The sequence below is a fragment of the Cygnus atratus genome, chromosome 12, assembly GCF_013377495.2.
Source record: "Cygnus atratus isolate AKBS03 ecotype Queensland, Australia chromosome 12, CAtr_DNAZoo_HiC_assembly, whole genome shotgun sequence".
Classification (NCBI taxonomy): Eukaryota; Metazoa; Chordata; class Aves; order Anseriformes; family Anatidae; genus Cygnus; species Cygnus atratus.
In genome coordinates, this window is record NC_066373.1 from 10,311,077 (window position 1) to 10,336,019 (window position 24,943).

The window sequence follows — 24,943 nt, forward strand, 5'->3', positions numbered from 1 at the left end:
TTCATACGCCTGCTGCTCTAACCATTGTAATTTAATGCACAAAGAGATTTTTACTTTCCGAGCAGTAGGGGAGTTTGTCCATGAAAATTTCGGACGAGGTGTGCCTGTCTTTCTCAGTCCACTTTCTCAGTAGCCTTTAAACCTTCTGGGAAATACTGACCAAACCTGGTGCGTGTGGAGGGGGTGAAGTAGAAGAGGGAAAGGGGCAGTAAGGAGCTGAGACCAAGCCCATGAAAACCACCATGAGGACTGTTAGCTCAGGCACAGGGAAGATGAGACATGCTGGTATCAGCAGCGAGGAGAAGGCTGCAATATAAGCTCAACAAGTTTCGGGGTAGGTTTGACTTTGGGGCCACATGTACCGGGTGGGTGATGAGCACAGGCTCAGTGGGTCTGCCACCCTGGGGGGTGATGCTTGCCTGGCTGGCTCGTGAGGATGGAAGAAGAGCCGGGCGTGGGGTGGTCCTGAGGCCATTCCAAAGGGAGGTAAAACCCCGGGGGGCATCTGTGATATGTGGAGGGTGATACAGTGGATTGAGGATATTTCTGGGAGAGATGAGAGGTGATGAACGCAATGTAGAGGAGCAGGTTTTATTGTGGTAAGAAGTAGTACCAGAGAAATGCAATACATCTGGAAGAAATGAGGCTTCATTAGTTTCTCTGTTCACAGGAGTATTTGTTTTAATTTCTAGAATGTATGTTTCTTTGGTAGACAGTTATGTATGTTTACCTAGGAATCTACCAACTCTTTCGTTGTTACTTTGTTTTGAACCAGAGCAGAATAAAAATTATTCTGCTTTTCCAGCAGCATGAGTTTTCTCACAGAAGACGATCATAAAAATAGCAAACTGGGACTAGCTGAGATGAGTGGCCCAAATCTTGTGTCACATCTAACATAAATTTGGAAATTGCTTCAAAATAAATTCGGAATTGCTTCAAAATGTGCACACTGAACCAGTTATTACTTCAATTCTTCTTCTTAAGCCATAGTTTCAACCTAGGTAGCTTCCAACAATTGAATTAAGCTTGACAGTCCAACAATGTTATTTAAAATACTGTAAGTTGTATATACACATGTCAGCTAAGCGTATCTGAAGTGTATTAAAGCTCATTAAAGTTGATGGAGTCTGACTGTTTCAGTGGGTCTTGGATTACAGGTTAACAGAGAGCATGGCACCATGGCCTTTTTTTTTTTTTTTTCCCTTCAAATTCCTGCATTTAATTTGATTTTCGGTGAATTTCTCTTTCTGGCTGTGCCACGGCATGATCCCTGCTGGCAGTGGGAGTTGTGTGTGTCTTCCCGGAAAGCCCCTTTGTATGGGTGCTGCACAGTGCAGAATAATTCAGTTGCTCTCTGCTGTCTTCCTTACTGTCCTGTGAGATTTGCAGCTACCAAATTCAAGGCAGTCACCAGCCGCCTTAGTAGTACAAGAAAGAAAAATTGAAGCAGCAAGGGAAAAGAGACAGTGGGGAAAAAGGAGAGGACAAGATGGAATGGGAAAAGAAGTTGGTGTAACTCATTTACGTAAGTCATTGCAAAATGAAGAGGCAGTAAGAGTCCATACATAAATTCTATATATTTTTTTTCTGGTCTCAAACATTTTGAATTTCCCTGAAGTTATAAATAGAAGTTCACTGATACCAAAACTGGTACTGATGTATATTTGAGTGGGTGTGATTTGGTAATAGCTTGGGTGTGGCAGGCAGGAAACAAAGGATGTAAACAATTTACAACCATTTATTTTTTTTTTATTAGAGCTTTTATCTTTGTAACTCTTACTAGTTGCCATAGATACAAACAAGATCGGGCTTGTTTGTGTTGATGAAAAGTCTGTCATGCTGATTTAAAAAAAAAAAAGTTTTTTCTTGAGTAAAACCTGTGTTTCTTCAATTCCACCATTACATGGCAATTAACTAGGCTTGTATTCATGTATATAATTTAAAAAAAAGTGGCATTTAGTACTGTACTTAATGTAGCATTCCAAAGAATAATTTTGAGTACAATACAGTACCAAACAAATTGGTCTTTAATTTAAATTAGAGATCATATTGACAGTTACACGTTATTGTCCTGTCAATGTACAACTGTGCTTTTCTACTTTCTAAAAACATTCTTACAAATTTTTCACCTTGTGAAAGAGAATTACAGAGTGTTATCAGGTAACTGAGTAGCTAACAAGCACATTTATGAATGTGCACAGCTTAATTTCGTGTTACGGTGTTGCATTAAGTATATGCTCTTACCACCCAAAAGTTCAGTACCTCAAGTGATAAATGCAATGAATATGACTTACCTCATCTTAATTCCAACTACTCTGTCCAATAAATATAAAGCAATTCTTTGCTGTACAGGTACCTCAAGTATTAAATGGTTTTATGTGAAGAAATATATATAGAAGTAGCTTTTCTATTAATATTTGGTTAAGCGTGTGTAGGATGGTTCTGGTCCAGTAAGCTACAGATAGTATTTTTGAAGAGTTTCTTGTCATGAGTTTAAGGTGGCCACATTGCTAAGTGTTTTTGTTATGTTCAGGAACTGCAGTCAGCATGGATGTGAAAGAACTATTACTTGGAGCAGGGGGAGAGATTCACCGTATCAGAGACAGAGAAGAAAAATATTTTTGAGTCAGCTTGTTCAAAATAAATATAGACATGGTAGTTCCTTGGAGAATTGGAAATAATGGCAACAGCCCTGGCAAAACAAATGCATGGTAAGAGTGCAGACTAGAAGCAGCTTAAGGTAGGGTATTGTTTCAGACCTGTGGAAGATAAAGAGTATGAGTTTAAATGATGCTATTTCTTTTAGGAATGCAAAGCGTTTTGGCATAAGGGCTGAATAAATTCAGAGCACCACTAATAAATGGACTGTGCACTGGGGATGTGTCTGTCTTCAGCATGGATGAACAACCCTTGGAGATGCAGCACATGCTTTTCCTATGAGCAGTGAGGCTAGGTGGTAAATCAATTAATCTATTAACAAAAGCTACTTTATACTGGAGAACAGAATCCCTAAGACCAAATGCTTATGGCGCTCGAAGGTTGTGGGCTTCTCCTTCTCTTGCCTCTAAGCTTAGCCACATTCATTTAACTACATTAAGCATTTTTTGTGGTTATAAGAGAATAGGATTTGCCCCACTACTGTAATTTAATAGCCAGATATAGGAGAAATAACTTGAGCAGTATAGTTCTGCAGGTGAGTCTGATTTTGCCAGTACACAGAGAGAAAAGCAGTAGTGAAAACAGTGTTATGTCTTACTTGCAATATACCACGTTTGTTTCCCCTACAACCTTTCAGTACTAAAATTATGCTTAACTGTATTTTTAATGGCTAGAATCAAGATCCTAGAATAAGTATTCCCTGGACAAAGAAAGGTAAGTTAAGAGCAGCAGTAAGTAGACTTGAAATAGGTATTTTAAAAGTTTTGAAAACTGTGCCAGATGCTTTAGAGGTTTGAAAAATAATTTAAACCTTTTTATGGATTAAAACCTAATTTTGTAAGTCAGAACATTTTATTTCACCAGAAATCAATTGGAAGCACTAAAAACAATGGCCTTTTAAGGATGAAAAAAGGGTGGAATCTATCCATCTATCACATTTCTGTTCTAAACTCAACAAGACTGCACAGTTTATAAATTATGTCCTTTCAATTTCTAAATATTCGCATCATAGTGTGCTCTGGCCCTGATCAGTAACTAAGGAATGTAGTTTTTGAATGTTATCTCTATACAGAAGGCCAGAATGAAGTATTCATTAATTCAGTAGCTTTGGACCAATTTAAATAAAACAAACCAAAAGGTTTAACATAGCACTAGAAAACAGTACACCAATGTTTGTCTTTATCATCTTAGATGTCTGAGTTTTCCTTGCAATTTTTCTACTTAATTTTCCAACCTCTCAGCTGAGTACTGTGTTCTCTAGCAAGATTGTGTAGTGTCTCCTCACAGCAAGCCTTTTTTCTTCAGTATGCCCAGAGGAGATAATAGGGGTCCCCATGGGACTGCTGAGGTTATTATGGCAGTAGCAACATACCGGTACACCACTCACCTCTTTCCAGTCCTAGACAGGATGTGGAATAGCATTGTGCACACATTTGATGTACCAAAGATGCCTGTATCTACTGCAATTAGTTTTGTCCTAAAAAAAGGCTCTTGAAATTGTAGTGGTCAATTACATCTATGGCTAACACGACTGTAGCAGGAGAATTAACCAGATATATTTGTCCTGTGTTGTAAATAAACAAGGTCTAGTCTCATGTGCATGTTTTCACTCGTTTCTTCACTCTGGTTAACTTGCTGAGGCTCAGAAGAACAGAAAAAAAAAAAAAAAAAAGAGTCATGTAATACTTTCAGAATGAGGCTCGTAATACATTTAGGCGTTTAAAATAATCCAGCAGTTAGTAGTTGTAAACCTGAGAGTTGGAGGACTCTCCACTGTTGCAGGACTTTGAACTCTGCTGTGTTTTCTTTGTAGGGCCTCAGTATGTCTGGTGGAAGTCAGGCTGGCTTGGGGACTCCTTCATCCAGGCAGTATGCCCGACAGAAAATAACTCGCGTAAACCTCAGGGACTTCATCTTCTACATGGAACAGGAAAGAGAAACGAGCCATTCTCTCCTGCTCTATCGAGCTCTGCTTAAGTAAAGCCAAGAATTGTACTGATTTCTCCATACAGAAGCTCAACTTGCATTGAAAAGCTGTCATTTTAATGTGCCTTCTATTTTTTTCAGAAGTCAATGTTTCAGTAATTTTGTTTTGTAAAATTGTCAGACACATGCAATAAATTCCCTTTATGTAAAAAAAAAAAAAAAAAAAAAAAGGAAAAAAAGAAAGAAAAAATGTGCAAAAGGTTTTAAAATGTTAAATCCACAGATGTAACCAACTTCAAAGTCTTACTACATTTGGCCATTTTAGATGAGGCTAAAATAGATGGCATTGAAGTTACACAAATGGCAAAACTGCTGCAATGGCTTACATAAACCATCTCATACTAAGGAGGATTGGGACAGGTTCACAGAATTGGGACCTAACCAGGGGATTAACCTTTTTGTTCACTTACAGTGCTGGTTTTCTTTTCCTTTTAGGTTTACTAGTACTGTTTCCAATGACTAACCGTGGTGATACCTGATGTTATTTTAGATTAGTTCTAATTGCATTTTTTTGCACAGCTAAAAGAATAGCCAATGCACATTCTCACAAATTTTATATATTTAGGATTTTTGCTTTTACTGCACAGCTCTTTTCCTGAGCCATTTGCTGAACCAAATCCTAAGTGTATGAAATCTGTGCATTTGGGTCCCAGTGGAGTTACCTTGACTAGCTTCCAGTTGTTTTCTGAATCTATTCAACCTTTTGCACATTTGTAGCAGCTGGTTAGTAACATGAATCATTTTTATTTTCTAAAATCTTAATTTATTTATTGCAGAGTATGGTTTAATGGTGGTTTTAAAGGAGAGTATTGTTCAGTAAAGGTTTTAGAGTATTCTATATGGATTCTTCAAGTCACTGTAAAGGAAGTTTCTGGGATCCAGTTCCACTTTTAGTAGTTGTCACGAGAGCAGAGGTGAGCCCTGCGAGCTTGGTGCCACTGGGTGGTCGGGGCAGCGCTGCAGGGACTGGTGATGCTTTGCCTTGGACGATTGGACCTGAGGACTCCAGTCCAGAGAGGCTCATGAACAAGTGCATGACTTTAAGCATATGGGTAGTTTTAAGTACTTAAAGGTGAGAGGAATGCTTTTTAAATGCTTTGCTGAATTGGAATTTAAGGGGCCCACACCAAAGCCAAGCAAAGTTAGTGTGAGTCTTTTAAATAGGTACAGATAGGAATGCTAAGCAAGAAGCTGGGCACAAGTTGTACTTCAAACCTAACAGTATTATCAGTAACCATGGAAGGGAGACATTTGCTTATTTATCTTTTCAATTTTTACTATGTTTTGCTTGCCACTTTTTTGAGGCAATGTTTTTTTTTTGATGGGAAACCATAGCGAAAGCACAAATAGAACTATTTGTCCAATAGTTTTAAAAACAAAAGTTTTAATTATTTTTTAAGGTTTATGAAAAGCAGAAGAAAATTTATACTGCTGCTATTTAGCCAAAAGATTATTCATAAGGTATTTAAGGCCAGGAAGTGTAAAATTATGTTTTAAATGTATTGATAATTTGTACATATTGTTTATAAAGGCCTTGTGTTTATTAGAATTACGTTATTTTGATGATTTCTGTACATACTCGTAAATACCCCCAATTTGTGTGAAAACATACTCCCTTATTTGTACTTATTTTGTAAAGAAATAAAACAATTTACTAAAATAACACATCGAGTGACATACAGTATTAATTTATCAAACATGAATTTCACATTGTCTTGTAGTTCTTAAGCACTGTTCAGAAACATTTTGCATTAAAATATTAACAGAATACCCACAAAGAAATACTAAAACCAAATACTCCAATGTTTTGTTGTGCTGATTCTTATCCTTTGTCAAACATCTAATAAAATTGTCAACAAACCTTGATGCTATTAATACAGTGAATGAATGCACTCAACAGTTGCTTTTTTCAAAGTAATTAGTCCAATAAGCACAACATAACATTCTTTCACTTTTTTTCTGAGACTTGGGAGCTGAGTGGTGTAACAGGGTTGTACAAAGTGCTAGCAAAGACTAATGTTCTTCAAGCCACAGTTTCAGTGCTCAGAAAAAAAAAAGAAAAAAAGGATCAGAACAATTTTGTTCCATCAAATTAGGTTAAAACCAGACTATGTTTACTTTTTGGCCTTCATAATAAAAACATTTGCTGGCTGCACACCACGGTTTTATTGGAGTTTCTATGATATTTTAAAACCTGTTTTAGTGACACTGAGCAATGTTCTTAATTAAGTTACGTTGCTATGGTTTAAGGCCAGAAGTAGAAATTCAAATCAGTTTATGCTGATATTGCTGCATAAGAATACAGGGAAATAAGTAAAAAAGATATAAATGAAACTGTAATAAACTTTAAATAAGTGACCTGAAGTTACTAACTAAAAGAACATGTCCTAGCTTAACTTTCTTTTTTAAAAAAAAAGGCATATTTCTTCTAACAAAGTGATTGTTTCCACATGTCTTCCTTGCCTTAGTGCTATTTTGCAGTTAATGTGATGTCATGGCTCAAACTTTCCATCTCAAGTTCATATTTAACTCGGTTGGCGCAGCCTGGAACTTTTCATGATGCCACCTTTGCAAACTGCTGTAAGTACTTGAGCTGCTTTATTGATCTATAAAAAAAAATACGGTAAACAGCAAACTGAAGAAAAACCAACCAACCAACCAACCACAAATACTTCAAATGGCTTTCTACATATATCTGAAAGCATCCTGCTTCCAAGCTTGTGAGAGAGCTGTCTGCCTGGAACTTCAATGGGAGCAGGATGTGCTCAGCACCCCGCAGGTACTCAGTGTCCGGTCCAGCTTGCAGACAACCTGTGCTGACCTCAGGGAAGGCTTTGCCTGAGTAAGAATGGCAGAACTGAGCATTTTTAAACGTAAATGTGACATGTTCACCTTTATCCCCTAGCTGAGAGGTAATGAATGGAAGAGGATACACAGACAAGAGTTCAGCCTCTGCTAGTACTAAGTATCCCTGGTCAGGAGTGCAGGACAAAAGTGTATATAGGCTAAAAACAAGAAGCTGAACAGATTATTTAAGTTTTGAACTTAAAGTGAACTCAATGTATGAAAGTAATAAATAAAACACCCTTTTTTCTTTTCTTTTTGTAAGACATGGCTACATCAAGCTGAACGGAGCAAAAGGCCAGAGGAGACGCAATCAAAACTTCTCACCTTTCAAACAACAGGGGAAATACAGTGAGTGTTCCACCCTACTTGCTTATTTTTGATCATTTACTTTACAGAAATGTTTATGGCATGAAGTACTGTATAAGAAATGTGCATACACAAATACATGACAATTATACGTTAAGTTCTTTACAATATTAAATGTATAATATACAATTCTACAGATATCTTACATACAAAGGTGAACGCTGTGCCATATATTCAAATATGGCAATGCCTAGGAACTTTAGAATGTCATACAAGTATAAAACCACAAAATAAAATAGCTTTACAACTCTTTTGAAGTAGACAGATTTGCTCAACTGTTCTGCTAAGTTAGCAGGCCAATATGTATAGGCTAAGATTTTCATAAGAGATCTCTGGTTTGGATAAGCAAGATGAAAAAACCTGCAGAGGTCTGATTTTCTATGGTCAGGTATCCAGCACTTTTCCAAAAATTAGACCTCTGCCTAGATTGTAACTTGGATATTTAGTACAGCTCATCGCTTTTGAAAATATTAGTCTTAAACTTGAATCTTTATTTTGTCTGATTGCAATCATTAGGTATTAAAGAATTGTTGACCATTTAATACTGTTATATATGGCTGTATTTACTCATCTAAAATGTTTAATTAAAATTCAGCATCTACAACAGTATTCTATAAATTAATGTGGGAGAAACTAAATAGTGATTAACACATGAATTAGTTATTAAGGACCCAATCATGCTAAACAGCAATAAACAGGATTTAGCAGAATGCTATTTATAACCTTGCACCTGCAAACATGGTGCTGTCTCCTGAGTTAGGAAGCCCTGTAAGTCAGAGAGTCGATACTGATTCATGAATGGAAGAGTAACCTCCTACAGACCATGGGCTTCTTTAAAAATACAATTAAACAGATAGAGGGCAGCTACAGAATCAGTATTTTAATAATAGTTTAAAATAATAGAGGAAAAACACTCTAAACAAAACGTGACCTGCTTTCATCAGACAGTGGAAGTAGAGGTTTTTAACATCTTTTTGCAAAAATTCCAGACCCATAAAGAATAGCTTGTCCAAAATTCTTAGTGTTTCCTCCTAAATGTGGGCTTATAACATGGTTAGTAAATGAACAACAAGAGGTGGCAGAGCTTGCTTGGGAGAACCACGCTTCTTTGATGATGCAAAACTTATAGTTTCTGAGTCAAAACACGACTGGCTTTAAGAGAACTACAGCTCCACAATAGGTATGTGGCCCTTGTTTGATGGTAGATGGAGTTTTATTTTGTGCTTCCAGATCCCTACTTTTGCAAGTATTGCCATAATTGGCCTCATCATTTTTTTGTTGCTTTTTTTGTTTGGTCTGTTTGTGTGTTTTTTAATACTGAGCACCAGTTGACTATAAATTGGTCCTTTTCTGGTTCCGGATTCTGTCCACAGAGATACTTCAGTTGGAAATGTTGTATAAAAATAAGCCATTTGCTAGCGTGAAGGAGTACAATCACAGAAGAGTTGTGTAATGTAACGTGTGGAGGTGTAAAGCACATCTGATATGAAGGAGGTGTGGCAGTCAGGGAAGATACTCAGTGCAGTTTTTAATGTACCATCTTCCTCTTGGAGGCCCCCACTTCCACGCATCACGTCAGGGTATCGTTGGAAAGGCTGTCGGAATCATTTCTCCTGCTGATAGATTCAAATCACTTTAATTGGTCTTTCCACAGAAGTCCAATCTAGGGTCAGGGGTTTATGAAGCTTTGCCTTTTTCACCACCACAGCTGTTCAGCTCAAAGTACATTCCCACCAAACCTGGTATGCTGAGCATGCTCAGTATTTCATTGTGAAAAACGGACAACTGGTTTTTCAAATGCATTTCATGGCTGGCTATGTGACAGGTAGTTTCAGAATACCACTAACTGGCAACATAAAGTCAAAATATGTTTGCTAATACTGTTTTGCAAATCCTTTGTGTTTCACATAAGGGACTATTAAACACTTCTATGGTTACAAAGGAGTATGGGTAGGGTCTAGTCCAGGGGCTCCTGTTTTATTCTGATCGTTGGAGTAGGTTGTGGTCGTCTGTCTTCGCGACACAGGACGTATTCGCTGAACTGAGAGGAATCCACTCCACCACCACATGAAGCTGCCACGTTAAATCCCTTCTGAAATAATCTTTCGAGCACCTGTAATGTAAAAAAAAAAATCAGATTAATATTTAGCAAGTGCTAGTGATAAAAGCTTTCAGGAGCACTGGATCTAAATAACGAATTTAGTCTTTCGACTCCTCATAGAATGAATATTATTCAGCTATAATTCTGTAACTTATTCTTAAATGACTACACTGTGATTAAAGTCTCGCTCTCAGCAAACCTCTGTAGAAAACAAAAATTAATCAAACAAATAAGCACTCTACAGAGCAGCTTCCTACATTATATAGTAAAATACTGGACTGCAGTTATATTGATGTTCTCTCTTACAGCTGATACAAATCAACGTAAGGTTTAAGTCCTAATAAAAAGTGCCCATTGTTCATTAGTAATATGAAACAGTCTCATAGAAAGGGGCAGAAAACATTTCTGTGTTCTTCCTTGGCAGATGAAAAGGCATTAGGAATCTGAGTGACACTTCCACCAGATCTTCGTGAAAATCACAGCTGTGGTTTTCCCTTGCTGCAAGGGAGTGCTGCTTTCAGAAAAGCATGGCAAGGATAGGATGTGGAGCCAAGACATGGACAATAAGGAAACATTCTGGCCCAAGAAAGAGGTTAATTTGTATTGCCCAAATATATATTTTCTCTTTCTCCTTCTAAAGAAAAGTTGGTGCGATTTAGATTCATGAATTTAAGGAACCCAGAGGCAACTTTAATTTCTGAGACTGTCACACAGCACATTACCCCAGGATATACTGATCTTGGCAATATGACGGGGGCCTTGTTTTCACATGGGTGAGCATGTTGATAAACAGTTTCCCCAGCAGAGCAGGAAGCGCACAGACTCTTCTCAGCACTCGGTGAGACTGGATGCCAGATCCATCTTTGGCAGATCTGCAGTGTAAGATCCACTGGAGGAGATGCCATGCTCCCTCCCTTTCCCCCACTGGCAGCTCTCCTGAGCCCAGGGCAGTAGCACCGTGTCTCCAAAAATGACAGTCTCAGCACGACAGAAGACACTTATACGCCCTTTGGAGCTCGGGCTGTGTATTACAGGGGGTAGGAGGATGGGCAAGGCTCTGCTGCGTTACATATGGCAGAGCTGAACCAGACGTACATTTTAAGATTGGCTGAATAACGGGAATCTTCACACCCACATGTGAAATCTCGATCTAATACTCCTCCAGACAAACCTTTCCCAGAGCCCATGGTGCCGTAGCACTGAGCCAAAATACCACACAGGCTAGTAACACTAATAATACTGCAGCATGTAACTGAAAAATCAGAACTATGTCTAAAATTTGATTGATTACATGAACTGATCCAATATTTACTTTAGAGGCAGGAAAAGTGGTTCCTGTGTTTGTCTCTACAGAAAAATGTCATCAAGTGTGTAACAGTCCCACCGCAGTACCACTTCCACTGCTCCATGCTGTAGGGCCACTGCAGTGCGATGTGAACCTGATGATTTATAAAATCTGATGAACCTAGTAATGACCTTCACATGAGAGTTGTCTGCCACCAACAACTGCAGGGACTAAGTTAAAAACTTGTTCACTCAACTTAGGTAAGTGTTTAAGCAGTATCCCCTAATTAAAGAGGAGAAAACTTGTATGCTTTCACAGGTTTCTACTACAGAAACAATTTGATTTCTTTTTTTGTTTTACCATGAGTGACACTGTGAAGCACTTTGCTCGTGATACCTACTGCAGTAGTGCTTCAGTCTAAGTGTTTCAAGGCATGAGATGATTGCTACAGGTGGACTACAAATAGTGCCACGTGTTAAAGATTATCCTACCAGATGTCTGTCCACCCCTGCACAAAGACCCATGTGAGGCCAAGGTGCACCATTTCTTTTGACTGAATGTTTGCTTTGCTTGCTCCAGAAGCACCAGTTTGGAGCCTTTATTAAAGGTAACTGATTTCAAAAGGACAACTCTATCCAAGGCACTATGGTAGTGCAATGCAAACCATGGCAGCATTTGCTGTTTCTAATCCAGGAGAGCACTCCTTTGAGGTCGTCTGTGTTAGCCATCCACATATTAATCAGTTTTGGGTTTCTAGTGATAACATGTATCTAACTAAAAACTTGTATTTGCTACCCTGGCTCTTAAGGACAGGTAAAGGACAGGAAATGTACTAAGCCATGCAGGATCTGCTTAAATCAGCTTGCCCAAGGAGCTCTGCCTGGCCTTGGGACAAAGTGACTTACAGTCTCAGAAACTTGCACCAGCCAAATTATTACTGACTTTTGCCCTGAAAGTTGTAGAACTGAAAAGGCTAAAAAGCACACCAGTGTACAGAAAAAAAAAAAAAAAAGAGGAAAAAAAAAAAGAACCTGGAGTGATTAAAGGGGGGGGGGGGGGCTAAGATAATTAAAACCCAAAAAGCTTACAACTCTGTAATTTGTTTGGGCTGCACAAAGCCGTTAGGACAGAACTGGGGTAACACAGAGAGGCCACAATATTGTTTTACTTGTTCCTGCTAAAAAAGGCAGTAGTTCGACAGGGAAAAAGGAATAAAACATCATCAAGCTCTTTCACAGGCTGGCATGTGTTTTGACTTTGTGTATCCCTGTTCTTAGATCAGGTAAGATGAGGACAGGAGGTTGCCCAGCTACAGGAAAGGAGACTTCTTCCACTAGCTGGATAGAGAAACAGAAGATTGACAGGTAAAATTTCAGAGACATGACTTTAAAACCTTGATAAAAACTTTTAAAAATCAATTTGGTTGTAAGACAAAACCAGCACTGGGGTGCCCTCGGCTTGCCTCAGTCCAAAGCTATGGAAGGCTGCATGTTTATAGGACTTTTCTTTCCTGAGCCAGCTCTCTGAAAACACACAGTTCAGGTAAACATTACACCCTTAGAGCACCGCACACAGAACAAAGCAATTCATTTTTGCTACCTATATGCTCGAAGGACTTGACTGCAGGCTATAATCTAGTGTTAAGAACCTCGGTATCATCAGTCCTCTGAGTGAGAAACAAAACTGGTCAAATCCTGTAAATAGTGCTGTGAATGTTTAAATATTGCAGAATTGTAAGTATAACTTGAATGAGGTTGTGCTCAGTTCTATGGAGAAAGCCTCCTAAAGGCTGCTTTCCATGTGCCCTAAGCATTTGTTTGTATCCACCAATGCATGCATGAGACTAAACGGCATGTTGAACATGAACAGATTTAAATTCCATTTAGTGAATTTGGCCTTACGTGCATTACTTTTTCTGAAGGTAAGTGACAGACGGAGGGAAAACAGTAAATGCCTGTAAATAAAAATCAGAGCTACTTTCCTATAAATCTCCAAAGAGAATATGCCAAAAAGTAAATGAGTATCAGCTGTGATTCTCTTACGTATAGGGAGACATGCACACTATATTAAATAGAGGATTTGTGCTAAGATTTAATATACTTTGTCTCCCAGTATTCTGAGCACATCAAAATACGGGCTCTGATTTTGTTGGAAGGTTTTCCAAACAGAAATATGATACTTGCACTTACTGTATTTTATTTACATTTTACAGAATACTGAAGAATACAGTCTTATTTATGGAGACTCGATGTTTAGCATATACAGACATCACAGAATTTTCTCTAACGTAAGCTCGTGTATCTCACCACAACCTATTGTGAGGAGCTGAAAAAAGCCATTCTTAGTCTTGAGAAAACTCTATACCAGTATGTGATTGCAAATGAGCATTTAATATAGAGCTGCTATGGTTTTTGGCTGCCACTACCTACTCACTGTTGATATTCTGTGTTTTGTATGTACAGTTCCTGACACAAAGCATTTAGCGAAAATCTTCTTCAAAGATCTGAAGAATTTATACATATTGTAGTTGTGCTACCAAATACATTTAAGCAGGGCGTAGGGGGACAAAAGTGATGCAGCTCAGTAAGCAGCAGGCAGACTTACCAGGCCAGTCTTTCAGATTCTTTGGAAATGATTCTGCTCTTCCAACCTCTAAACCTTCTAACCTTTCTCCCTTAACTCTACATATTTACATCATTGTACTTCTAACTTTTGATTTAATATTAATAATTAATATTGCCAAAAAATAGTGGGAAGGTAACAGAGAGTGCCTATGTGCTGACCAGAGTCCATCACAGTCAATAATAATTAGCTGTTAATCTTGTTGGACTTTTGTCTCAGAAATGCATCATTTTCCAGAAAGTGATTGAAAACACTTTATATTAATTATATAGTAAAATGATGTAATTGAATAAATTATTTAGACTGTAGATTCTTTAACACAGAAATTTTCTTTCACAACATGAACCTACTAAGAGACTCTTTGATTCTGACAAACTTTTGACTGAATTTGAAACACGTTCAAGCAGTAACAATTAGCATTCAGCTTTTACTACAAACACACGCTTCCTACCAGTATGCCACTTAATGGAGCCAAGCGCTAAGCCGTTTGGGCATCCAGCTCTGTGAATAGCTGCTTGCAGTGCCGAGCCTGTCAGTGGCCAGCAAGGACTCTTATTGTTTCAGTTATTTTAATTTCTCAAATGCATCTAACCATATCACATGGACAGCGTGTGGCTGAAACACAAACATGCTTCCCTACCCACTCACCTTAGCTGAACTGCAGCTGCTCCCTTCTCCAGCACAGTGATGAATTCATCACTATTCCCACTACCAGCGAATGGATCTGCCTCTGACCCACCTCCAGCCTTCTATTTTTGGGGCAGCCCACTCTAAACCTTGCCAAACGTGAAATTGCTAAGGATTTGCAAAATTAACCACAGGCATTGGACTGTTAAATTCAACCAAATAAAACACTTGGGAGTCTTGAACCAAATATCACTTAAAAGTGCTGGGTTTTAGAATGGTTTCAGATAAAAGCTTCTATTAACATATTTTGTTATCAGTGAATGCTGTCCCATGGCAGAAGGTGTCAGCGTCAATGCAGGTTGTTAAAACTACCCCACCCACCTTTACATATAGCTGCAACTGCAGGTCTCCCAAAAACGTTGTCAGCTGGCAGCTTGGGAGATGGAGGGAACCTCAGCTTGCTGTGTAATAACAATACTGGGAAAAAAAGCACTCTAAGTTCTTCCATTTCCTGGCTATGCCTCCCTCTGGAACCTGTCCAGCCAGCCTGTCTCATAGGCCAGCTCTTTTGTGGGTATTTGCCCGTAAGGAAGTTTATGAGGACCACTACAGCATTTCCCACAGCCCAGCTAGGACCTCTGTAGGTGACGGTGACTTTGAAAACACACCCCTTTAGGCTGATTTTACTTTCTGTAATTAAATTATTCTTTGTAGCATATTTTAAAGGCATACATGCAAAAACCAAGAGCTCTATGTTTTCCCATTAAGGCATACATAAACAGCATCAACACCATTCCTTCTCCTCAGCCCAAGGACAGCTACCACACCGAAGCTCTGGCCACAGTGGTGGTGATCCCTTGTAAAATGGCATTTCTTGCTCGTAAGGCTGCTGCCTAAACACCAGCCACATATTTATTTCCGCCACCATCCACCTATCTGTCCAGTTATCTTCTTTTGTTTCATATGTTTAATTTTAAACCTAATGTCAAAACTCTGACTATAAAATGAAATACATTTTGTTTAAAATACTCTGGGCAATTTTTATAGAACATCCTTTTGAAAAAAAAAAAGTGCAGAGATCAATTTTTTTAAGTCCATCCCGCAGGCACCATCATTTAATTATGAGTGAGACATAAATTATGCATTTACACATTGTTGCATTTTCTATAAAATGGTGTGGAGATTTCTTTTTTTGTAGTTTTTGGAACTCTCTCTTTCTTCCTGGGGGCACTTTGGAGGGAAAAAAAACTGCTGCAGGCTATACATTGATGAAAAAATTAGCATTTATCAGTATAACACCATTATGAGACCAGCATGGCACTAACATACACAAAATCTAAATCTATTTTTCTGCTTAGACTTAGGAAAACCTGAAAGACTGTGATCTCACCAGGCAGAAAATGTCTCCTTGCAGTATAAGCACTAAAGGTAATTGGGCAGAAGCAAATAATTTGCATATAATTGAACAAGAAATAACATTAAGGAAAAAAGAAAAAACACACCAGCATCTAGATGAGCCAGCACTGAAAGGCCATTACCTGCACTGAATTCAACCGGCAGTATCCGTTCAAAGGAAACCTAATAACGTGGGTAGGGTCTTGGTTCCAGCCTGCGTTTACGGAGTTGCACATGACGTCCCCGGTCTCAGGGAAGATCTCTTCTATTAAAGCTTTCTCCCCACTCAATGCAATTCTTTCCCCCAGATCTGGAGTCACTCTTACAACCAAGCAGTCACAAGGCTGGAAATGTTTCCTTTGTTCCTTCTCTTGTTTCCATCGCTCAAGTTCCTTAATCATTGGCTGCAGCTGGTAGTACTTTGCTTCTTCATATAAAAGATTAAAGTCCTGGGAAAAAAAAATAGAGAAACTAGAAATGCTTATAGTTCTCTTTTAAAAATGAGTATTGTTCCTGTTTGACCTACTTAGGCTTATGTGTTGTCAGCAAGAGTGCAAAGGCAACAGGTATCCGTATACTTTGTCTTCGTCTAACACCTACACAGAAAACCACACTGTGTGTTACTGTTGAATTTATTCAAGCTGACCGTGAAGTTCCCATTGCACTGAATTATTCTTTCATTTATTATCCCACAAGCTCAATGCCGGAAGGCTTTACTTTTGGATTAAGAAATCAAAATAACTGGTTGCAATAAGCAAAGCCTGCTGATGTAAGAGAAGATGTCCTGAGCCCTAATCTTCACTTGGCCTCAGATACTCACTTCTGATCTTACAACAGAATTTCTTGGGCTGTGCTGTCATCCCTCACATACGTGTCACAAGACAGAGATGTCAGTTCAGCTTCTCACTCCTCACCTGTCTTTGTCACATTTGAAATTCAGCTGCAGAAGCTCAGCTGCTCCCTATGTGATTATTCACGTATTTAAAGCACACTTTGGAGCTCAGTAAATTATACTGATGCAGTGACCATCCCAGTAGCTGGGAGCTCAGCTGTGTACACCAACAACTTGAAAGAAAGTATTCTTTCCAGCCAGTTGTCCATAACCTAACTTGGGCCCTCGGGCAATTCAAATTCCCAATTTGATCCAATTCCCAGTTAATTGACTGAGATCTCTCCTGCACGTGCTCATTAATAACTTTTCACCAGATTTCCAACAGATCTTCTCACCTCAGCTTAAATGCATGAGTGCACATCGAGGAGCAGGGTGGCAGCAGCCCCCCAGACCCGAAGCACCTGCAGCAGCGCCATCAGACCGAGCCAGAGAAGAACGGGGGGGGGGAAGCACACGGGGCTGGTTTGCTTACACCAGCCCTGCTGCCTCCTTCAGCTTCCTGAAGGGAAGAGGAGCAGCAGAGGCACAGCACCAGCTCCTCCGTGAAGACCTGCTGTTTGCTTCCTCTGGCTCTTCTGCCCACTCACAGATGGAAATATTGTATGGTTTGTACACTGTGTGACTTTTGGGAGCATGCTGTGGGTTAACACCTGGACATAAAGGCCAGTTCTCTACTACAGCACGAGAAGGAAATGAAAATTCATGAGTGAAATTACTGGAATCGCTTAGGCTGGGAAGAAGGGAATGACAATAAGTTATCAGGAAATGGGCATCAAAATTACGTAAAAACTAACTGTAGCACTTCTCCAGAACTCATGGAAGAAAGAGAATCAAAAGCCATTGAATATATAGCACAAAGAGGTGCAACTTTTCGTAGCGGCATGGAATTAACCTGTAAAATCTGCTGCTGCAGGATATTATCATTGAACCAAAACAGTTAGTTGTGTTCAAATTTGGCACCACAGACCCAGTGCCAGTAGTGGAGCGGTGCTCGTTCACCCCAGGGCTGCCTAGAGCCTGGAGACATATGAATATTAACAATGACACTAGCGAGGTTATCACGTTACAAAAGGGACATCCGATCCTTTACATCTCTTTGATGTCTGTTAGGGCTGGGACAATATGTACATCAGTAGTGGAGAAAAAAGGACTGGAGAAGGCACTGGGGTGATAAGAGCAAGTGTGAAAAAATGAGGGCAACAAACACACCCAAGAGAAGGAGCCAGAAGATGAAAAACAACAGGAAGATTAAAGAAGAAATCATATAGGAAGCATGCTGCACATAAACTGGAGTTAGGACCTAGCCAGCCAAAGAGGTGTGGATGCTGACTGCATCACCTGGTGTCAGGTAAGAGAGTGCCAGCCCCAAAGTCTCATCCCCTGTAATACCAGCCCAGGAGTCAGAGGAAGGTAATTTTGCACCCCCAAAACAGCATGCTCTGTTGAACCATTACTGCTTTTTTGTCTCCACCTGTGCAGCTCCCTGCTCACTGGACATGGGATCAGTGGCTGAAATTCAAACCAAAAAAATGACCTCTGCCCCAAACTTTCTGGATTCGTCACGCAGGACATGGAAACAACAGAGTCCCCCATATAGCTGTTCGTTGCAGAGGTGTTTGCAAGGGACCTGTCAGATGTTCACTGTGAATCTGCTGGTCCCACATACCTCTTTCCTGAGCAAAGGAAAGCACGCAATGCTAAGGAAAAATGTAACGTAGAGGTGAGCAGGAGCATGCAGTGCTCACAAGTCAGTGAAACTGTTTCAGTAGATCCTGAGAATCTAGTTCCGGAATCTTTTTGTTCATGGTCACTGTAAAATAACATTATTTGTAGGAGCAATGAATGTGTGCTAAAAAAACTCAACAGTTAAACTTAGAAGAGGTGGTACAGCCATATGAAAAAAACTCCTCAGGCAGGAGGATGCAAAGCCCACTACATTCATGAGTCTTTTTGACTGACTTCACTGGGCTTTGGGCTAGGTTGTGGGATCCCAGATCACGGGAGTTCAGCGGTCCAGCAGCCCCCAGCCATAACAATAATGCCATAAAGCAAACACAATCAGGATTACACCATCTCTTCTTCCCCCACAGCTATCTACTAGCCCACCACATGAAACACAACTCTTTAGTAACTCCTGCTAATCATCGTTTGTCCTACAATAAACAAGACAAATTCTGGTATCATTTTGCAGTAAGATGGCGACCACTTTTCAAATGAAACAGCTCTTCCCTGTCTGTCCCCAGAGTGATCCAGGTACCCTTCTGGTTCTGTAACTGGAAATCTGGCATTTCTGCACTGAGCAGCTGGAGCACCACAAGGAAATTGACAATGTATTTGCAAAACCAGGAAAGAAAGTATGAGTGGCTCAAAGTGTGGGGTCTAATTCTCTAAAAGCTCACGCTTATTAATACTCTATCTTCTCATGCAGGTTTTATAAACCATTCAGAGATCTGTGCAGCTGGACCAGAAGTGATGCTCAGCTCTGGACTGCCTACACAACATGCTCAGGATGCTCAGGTAACACTGACATGTATTTCCTTGCACCACAGATTTAAAAAAAAAAATCATACCCAGATGACTTGCAAATGTTTAACATAAAATATCAAGTACAAGAATTTAACCACAAGGCACCCCTACCAAGGAGGTGCCACAGGAGCTGCAAGAAAAAAATTTCCATGCTGCTCATTTGGATAAGTTACCAAAGGCAGATGCAGACACGAATCTTCTTAGACCTGTCCAAAAAAGGCACATTTCACTGAAGCAGGAACAGGAGTAGCTACAGGGTGTTAACTGCTTAGCACAGTGGCAAAGTGCACACTGTTTTGTTGAAACTCAGCCTCAGAGCAGCCTGGTACAGCTTCTGTCCCAGGCGTATGATGATGGATGCATACATCCTCTCTCTCTCATAGAGGCTCCAGCACCCCTGGACAGTACCCGTCATTAGCACAGTTTTGCCGAGCAGCCCGCAGCATCCCAGAACAGATTTTGTATGGTATCCAGGAGCTCCTCGTCCTGCAGGACAAGGTCTCCCATCCCCAAGTCCCTGCTAGCTGTGGTGTGGCTATTGTGAGCCCTCAGCAGCACCATGACCCTTCAGCTTCTCGTGGCTGTGGCAGGAGCTAGTGAGGGAGATCTGTCCAGTGACCTGGAAAAGGGAGCTTATAGCCAGACACAGTCCACACAGCCTTTCTCCATCTTCAAACTCTAGACAGCATTTAGATCTCAGGAGAAAGATCAACAGATTGTTCAAACATGCAGCTTTTTGGCTTACACAAAATCATTTTCTGTGCATGATTTGGTAGAAAAACTTTTTTCTGGAGGATTTCATGTTGGCTAAATTCAGCAGTCACCTCTGATAAGGGTCACATCTTCCTGGGGAGGAGACAGGAAGTGTGATTTCAAGGCAAGTTGTGCTATTTTGACATCAATGCCAGCGTGTCAGTAAAGATCTACTAATTACAAGCACAGATGGCCAACAGAAACTGCAAAACCATGTCTTGCATGAACCTGATGCTAAAGAGATTCTTTACTTCTGTACCTCGTATTGACTCCTGAGCAGGCTGAAATAGCTCCTTCTACTCATTTTTCACTTGTTATTCTTTGTTTTCATGAAACTGTCATCCTGACTCAACATTTCTTTTATATTTTAGTGCTGGGAAGATCTGCCTTCTGAATATGAGAGCAAGTTGCTCACTATGACAACTGTGCTGTTTGCTAAGGTCAGTCTGAGAGCACTTAAAACTAGACATAGGCATGCTAATTTTAAAACTGTATTAATAAAACAGAGTGCCAGCCTTGTGGTCCTGGTCCTACAGGTGACCTCTATGACCCATGTGAAACTCAAATGTCCTCTGCATTTGTGCTCTTCCCCTTCTTAAGATCAAATAATGATATACACATTGCCTACACCTACTTTTGTTGGAAGATCTCTAAGAAGGAAGTGAGTCTCAAATAAGTAGGTACAATGAGCAGCGTGGTCCTGATTTTGTGTGAAGGTATTTTGCCAGTAAAGGGGACAGATGGCAGTCATAAATGTTTTGGGTAAATACCTCTGATGGGGGGAATCAAGGCAGATATTTGGGCTGCACAGGAGGGTCTGCTCCTCTGCCAGAGACGCCCTAACCCTGCAGCACGGCAGACCCAGGGTGCTGGCTCCACGCTTTGCTTGAGGACATTTGTCACCCAGGGTGGAGTGGCCCCTGCATGGGGCTGAGCCCGTGCGGGAGGAGGGAGCTGTAGGCAGCTCCTGACTGCTCGCCATCGTCTCGCTCGGCACAAGCTGGCTGCAAAGCAGAACCAAGCCAACAGCTCATGGTAATTTCTCAGCATACTTAAAGCGGCCTAAAATCCCCCAAGCCCACAAAAATTATATGAACTATCAGAATGTTGCTTTCAGCAGGGAGACCTGTCAGATACTGAACAGTTTCAAGTTCTGACTTATTAGTAGTTGGAAGTGTAATTAATATTCACTGTAAACACACCAGTCAGACTTGATAATAGAGAATCACTAGCCTAGGAACACATACTCCACTTTCTCTGCATTTCAGTGTTAAATTAGTCTGAAAACAACACTTAAATAGCAAATGCAGTAAGGCTGGTATGGTACTAACATTCCAAACTTTCCAAAATAACCATCTGAGCAGCAATTCAAGTTGAAAAGCAACTTGGCTAAACCTTGAGGCTAATAAATTGCTTGATTAAATTAAGGGGTAAAAACTAATAAATATTCAAAACACTTGATAATGCTTTGTTTGACATAAAGAACATTTAATGCAAGTCTCACTGGAAAACCTGTCAGGTTTTATACCTTAAATAGAGTTTTGCATTTAGAAACACCAAGTGATTCCATTTGCTGCCTTTGATTATTGTCTTCTGTCACTTTAATCATGCTGGTAAAATTACACGATTTCTGTGAAGTCAAATCCGTTTACAATGCAGTTTTAATACAGCTTTGCAGCGCATTCTTCTATGCATTTTTATTTAGTTACTCCCTACCTAGCAATACTTTGCTTTGTTCTTGAGCCCTCCTTAGCCTGAGGTTTGCTCTAAAGCTCTCAGGGAGGAACCAAATAAAATACAGTTAACCCTATGAAAAGATATGGTCTGGAACAACGGACCGAGTATGGGCACAGCGCCGGCTCTCCCAAGTCTCTCCCAGCCCTGCCAGCGGCTCGCTGTGCAGACAAGTCCTTGGCATCCACTGATGCTCTCACCTTGAGGCTCTTACCAAATCCTGCTGGTTTCGTTTTACAGCACCTCTGAAATGTCTTCCTGGGTGCCAGTCGAGGCCATGATCTGCACAAACTACATCTCTTCTACACCCTCTTCTCAATCCTTCTTGTGCTACCAGATTGTCCCAAACACTGCTGCTAAAGCATCTCTCTGGCATTTCGTCTGTACCATTTCTCCATCCACCCTCTTTACTTGTTCCATCTTGCAACCCACAGGTCTTTAGCGTCACTCCTACCTGCGCATTTGCTCTTGTTTCTCTTTTCTCGCATCCAGCCCTGCGTGCTCTGCCTCTCGCCCTGCGTCACAACACCCTGTGCGCTCCCAAGAGACCAGTGCCCGAGACAGCCCTTTTGAGCTGGGGCTTCAAAACTGCCTGTGAATGCCAAAACTTCTCCCCTGCCTCGGCACGAGATGTATGCTCCCACTGCGTAGTGCGTCTGCTCTACGTTAACTTCTAAATGCTGAGATGCCGGTGTCAAATCCAGCTGTGCTTGTGATTCAGGCAAAAATGGCTGAGGGCCGGTCTGCAGCAAGAGGATCAGCTGTACTCCAGAGCTAAAACCCCACAGCAACCATAAATTTGGAATGACTCAATAAGGCCTGGCCAAATTACCTTGTCTACCTAGTCCAACGTGAGAAATAAAACCTTACTACCCAGCGCGAGAACGTTCCTTTCCAGTAACTCTCTGCATTCTCTAACTCTGAGTGGAACCCCATTAGCACTCAAATTTATTCATCATTTCATCCTGAAGTTAGCTCTTTTGTTGAATCTTGTCATCTAGTTTGGATAGTTTTGTCTTCTAATTTTCATACATAAGGATGACAATGTTGCAATTTTTTTAAGTGCGAAGCCAAATAAACAAGGCTAGGAGGAGAGGGTTTAAACAACCAGGATTTGCAAAGCAACCCAGCATCATGACTTTATAGAAAGCACATATTGCTCCTTAAAAATCCCTCAATAAATTCCATTTCCCACGAATATTTTGACATTCATAAATTCTGTAAAAGATTACTTGTTGAAATCAAAGTATCTGCATTGGTTGTATCTAACAGAAACCCTCATGGGTTTGTTTAAGGGTGTTTCTTTTTCATACCAACAAGAAAAAGACTTACACAATTTAATTCCTCTAAGTATCAAATTTAAAACATTTTTTTTAGATTCTGAACATTAAATCCTGGTAAGTGCCAGTTGCTGGTGTTGCTTCTCAATTGTTGTTATACCCTGATAAATAAGCTAAAAATGTGAGAAAATACAATTAGTTTAGAAAAACTGATTTAGCCGTAAGCTTCATCGTTTAACTTTTTATGGTATCCATGACAACCATTGGTCCATTTATTAAATAATAGCATCCCTAGTGTAATATACAAGTCCTAAAAATCCTAACAATAAACAGCAACATTTAGTTAAGTATGTTTAGGTCAAGCACACAACCCAACCTGCTCCAAAATAAATGACAAAATGGGGGCGGGGGAGGGGGGGAAATAGATGGCAGACTGTAGCTTTCCTTACCTTAAAGTCATCTGGGAGCAGTAGCTTAGATGTCCTTAGGAAGCTTAATATATATCTGAAAATTTCACCATCTCGATCAATGAAATAATGTTGCTTTAAACTGTCCAAGACAATAGGCTCAGTGCCATTAAACAGACGACTTATTCTGAAAAAAAAAAAAAGAAAAAAGAAATGGGCAAAAGAGACAAAATCTCATTACACCCTCAGGGCTTAAAAACATCCAGCCAATCTAGCTGCATCAATTCAATGTGCATAAAGTAATGCAGTATCTTAATTTGGTGACAAATGCAAACAAGGGCACCAAGACAGACGCCTTAGATGTGTGTGCATGCACATGCTCACACAGTGCCCGCCCGCGACTGCTCCTAGCACTAAGCTCATCCTGCCCTGAATCAGGGCTGCAAATGAGTATCAGCCCCAGCAAGGGAAGTGCCTACAAAGTTCTCACCCTGTGGCTGGCTGGATAATTTTGGAGAGAACATGTCTCACCAGGTACGTTATACACCCGTTCAGCAGGTACTGTGAACGAGAACTGGATGGATACTCATAGATGGGCTCCTGGACATGAGCTTCTGCACCAGCTGTGCTGGTATTTTGACCAAAGGCCATCCAAGCATTTCCATGTTGGAGGGGGGGGATTCCAGTGCGCTGCCATGAGCTGGATGGCCCCCTCAGTGCTGCATGTTTGGGCACACCAGCAGCCAGCGGCCTATACAGCATTTGCAGCGCTGCCTGCGGGACCGCATCCCACACCAGTGGCTCTGCATCAGTGTCTGGCAGAAACAGCAACGTGGCAACCCTTTCCTGAGCAAAGAAAAGGAAGTGAGACACATGAGAGCAGAGATCCAGCTGGGTAGGTGTAAGCAGGACCAAAACACCCCATCAGCTGCACCATGCCAGTTTTCTCCACATCCTGACAGTACGCTGCAGAAAGCAAGCTGGGCATTTGCCGGGCTGCACTTCCTCCCGCCTCTCCCTCCAAATGTCTGGCTTCTTTCAGAAGGTTTTGTCTTCCCATGAGAAATAACCCAGCTGAATATATGTTCTTGAAAGGAAAATCACAGGAGACAGACAGCAACGACCTATTAAGTAATTGAGTCCATCTCTCTGACAGTGCAGCATTGTTCCCAACTGCAGAGTGTCTCGTGTTTCAAAGTTGAGTCTTAAATAACCCTGCCAGTGAGGACTCCACCATTTCCCAGTGAGACTATTCCACAGCCTGCCAGATTTCACTGTCGAGCATCATCCCTTAGACTCAGCTATGCAATCCCCCAGTATCCCTCGCTGCGACCAGGGCAGGGCTTTCCCCTGCTGTGGAAAACGAGCCCACCAACTCCCTGTCCAAGGCAACAGCTGGCACCGCTGGCGAGTTGAACGGCACGGCCCTGGCTGCGCTCCTGCTTTCCAGCCCCGCAGCGAGGG

At 40.7% G+C, this 24,943-nt stretch overlaps 2 protein-coding genes across 5 annotated transcripts in view; one reads left to right on the plus strand and one right to left on the minus strand.

Annotated features, from left to right (window-relative positions):
• LOC118246440 (transcription initiation factor TFIID subunit 4-like) overlaps window positions 1-4,979 on the plus strand; it is a 143,460-nt gene extending 138,481 nt beyond the window's left edge. The window contains exon 15 of the mRNA XM_035543535.1: window positions 4,472-4,979. Within this exon, the coding sequence (XP_035399428.1) occupies window positions 4,472-4,639 (168 nt within the window). The 3' untranslated portion in view covers window positions 4,640-4,979. The remainder of the gene's footprint in view (window positions 1-4,471) is intronic.
• Window positions 4,980-6,310: 1,331 nt separating this feature from the next.
• The window catches only part of KCTD15 (potassium channel tetramerization domain containing 15), a 45,877-nt gene continuing 27,244 nt past the window's right edge, over window positions 6,311-24,943 (minus strand). For all 4 annotated transcript variants that reach the window (XM_035543538.2, XM_035543536.2, XM_035543539.2 and 1 more), the window contains exons 4-6: window positions 23,522-23,666; window positions 16,031-16,336; window positions 6,311-9,970 (exon numbers count right to left, since the gene is read on the minus strand). In XM_035543538.2, coding sequence (XP_035399431.1) covers window positions 9,815-9,970; window positions 16,031-16,336; window positions 23,522-23,666 — 607 coding nt within the window. In that variant the 3' untranslated portion in view covers window positions 6,311-9,814. The remainder of the gene's footprint in view (window positions 9,971-16,030; window positions 16,337-23,521; window positions 23,667-24,943) is intronic.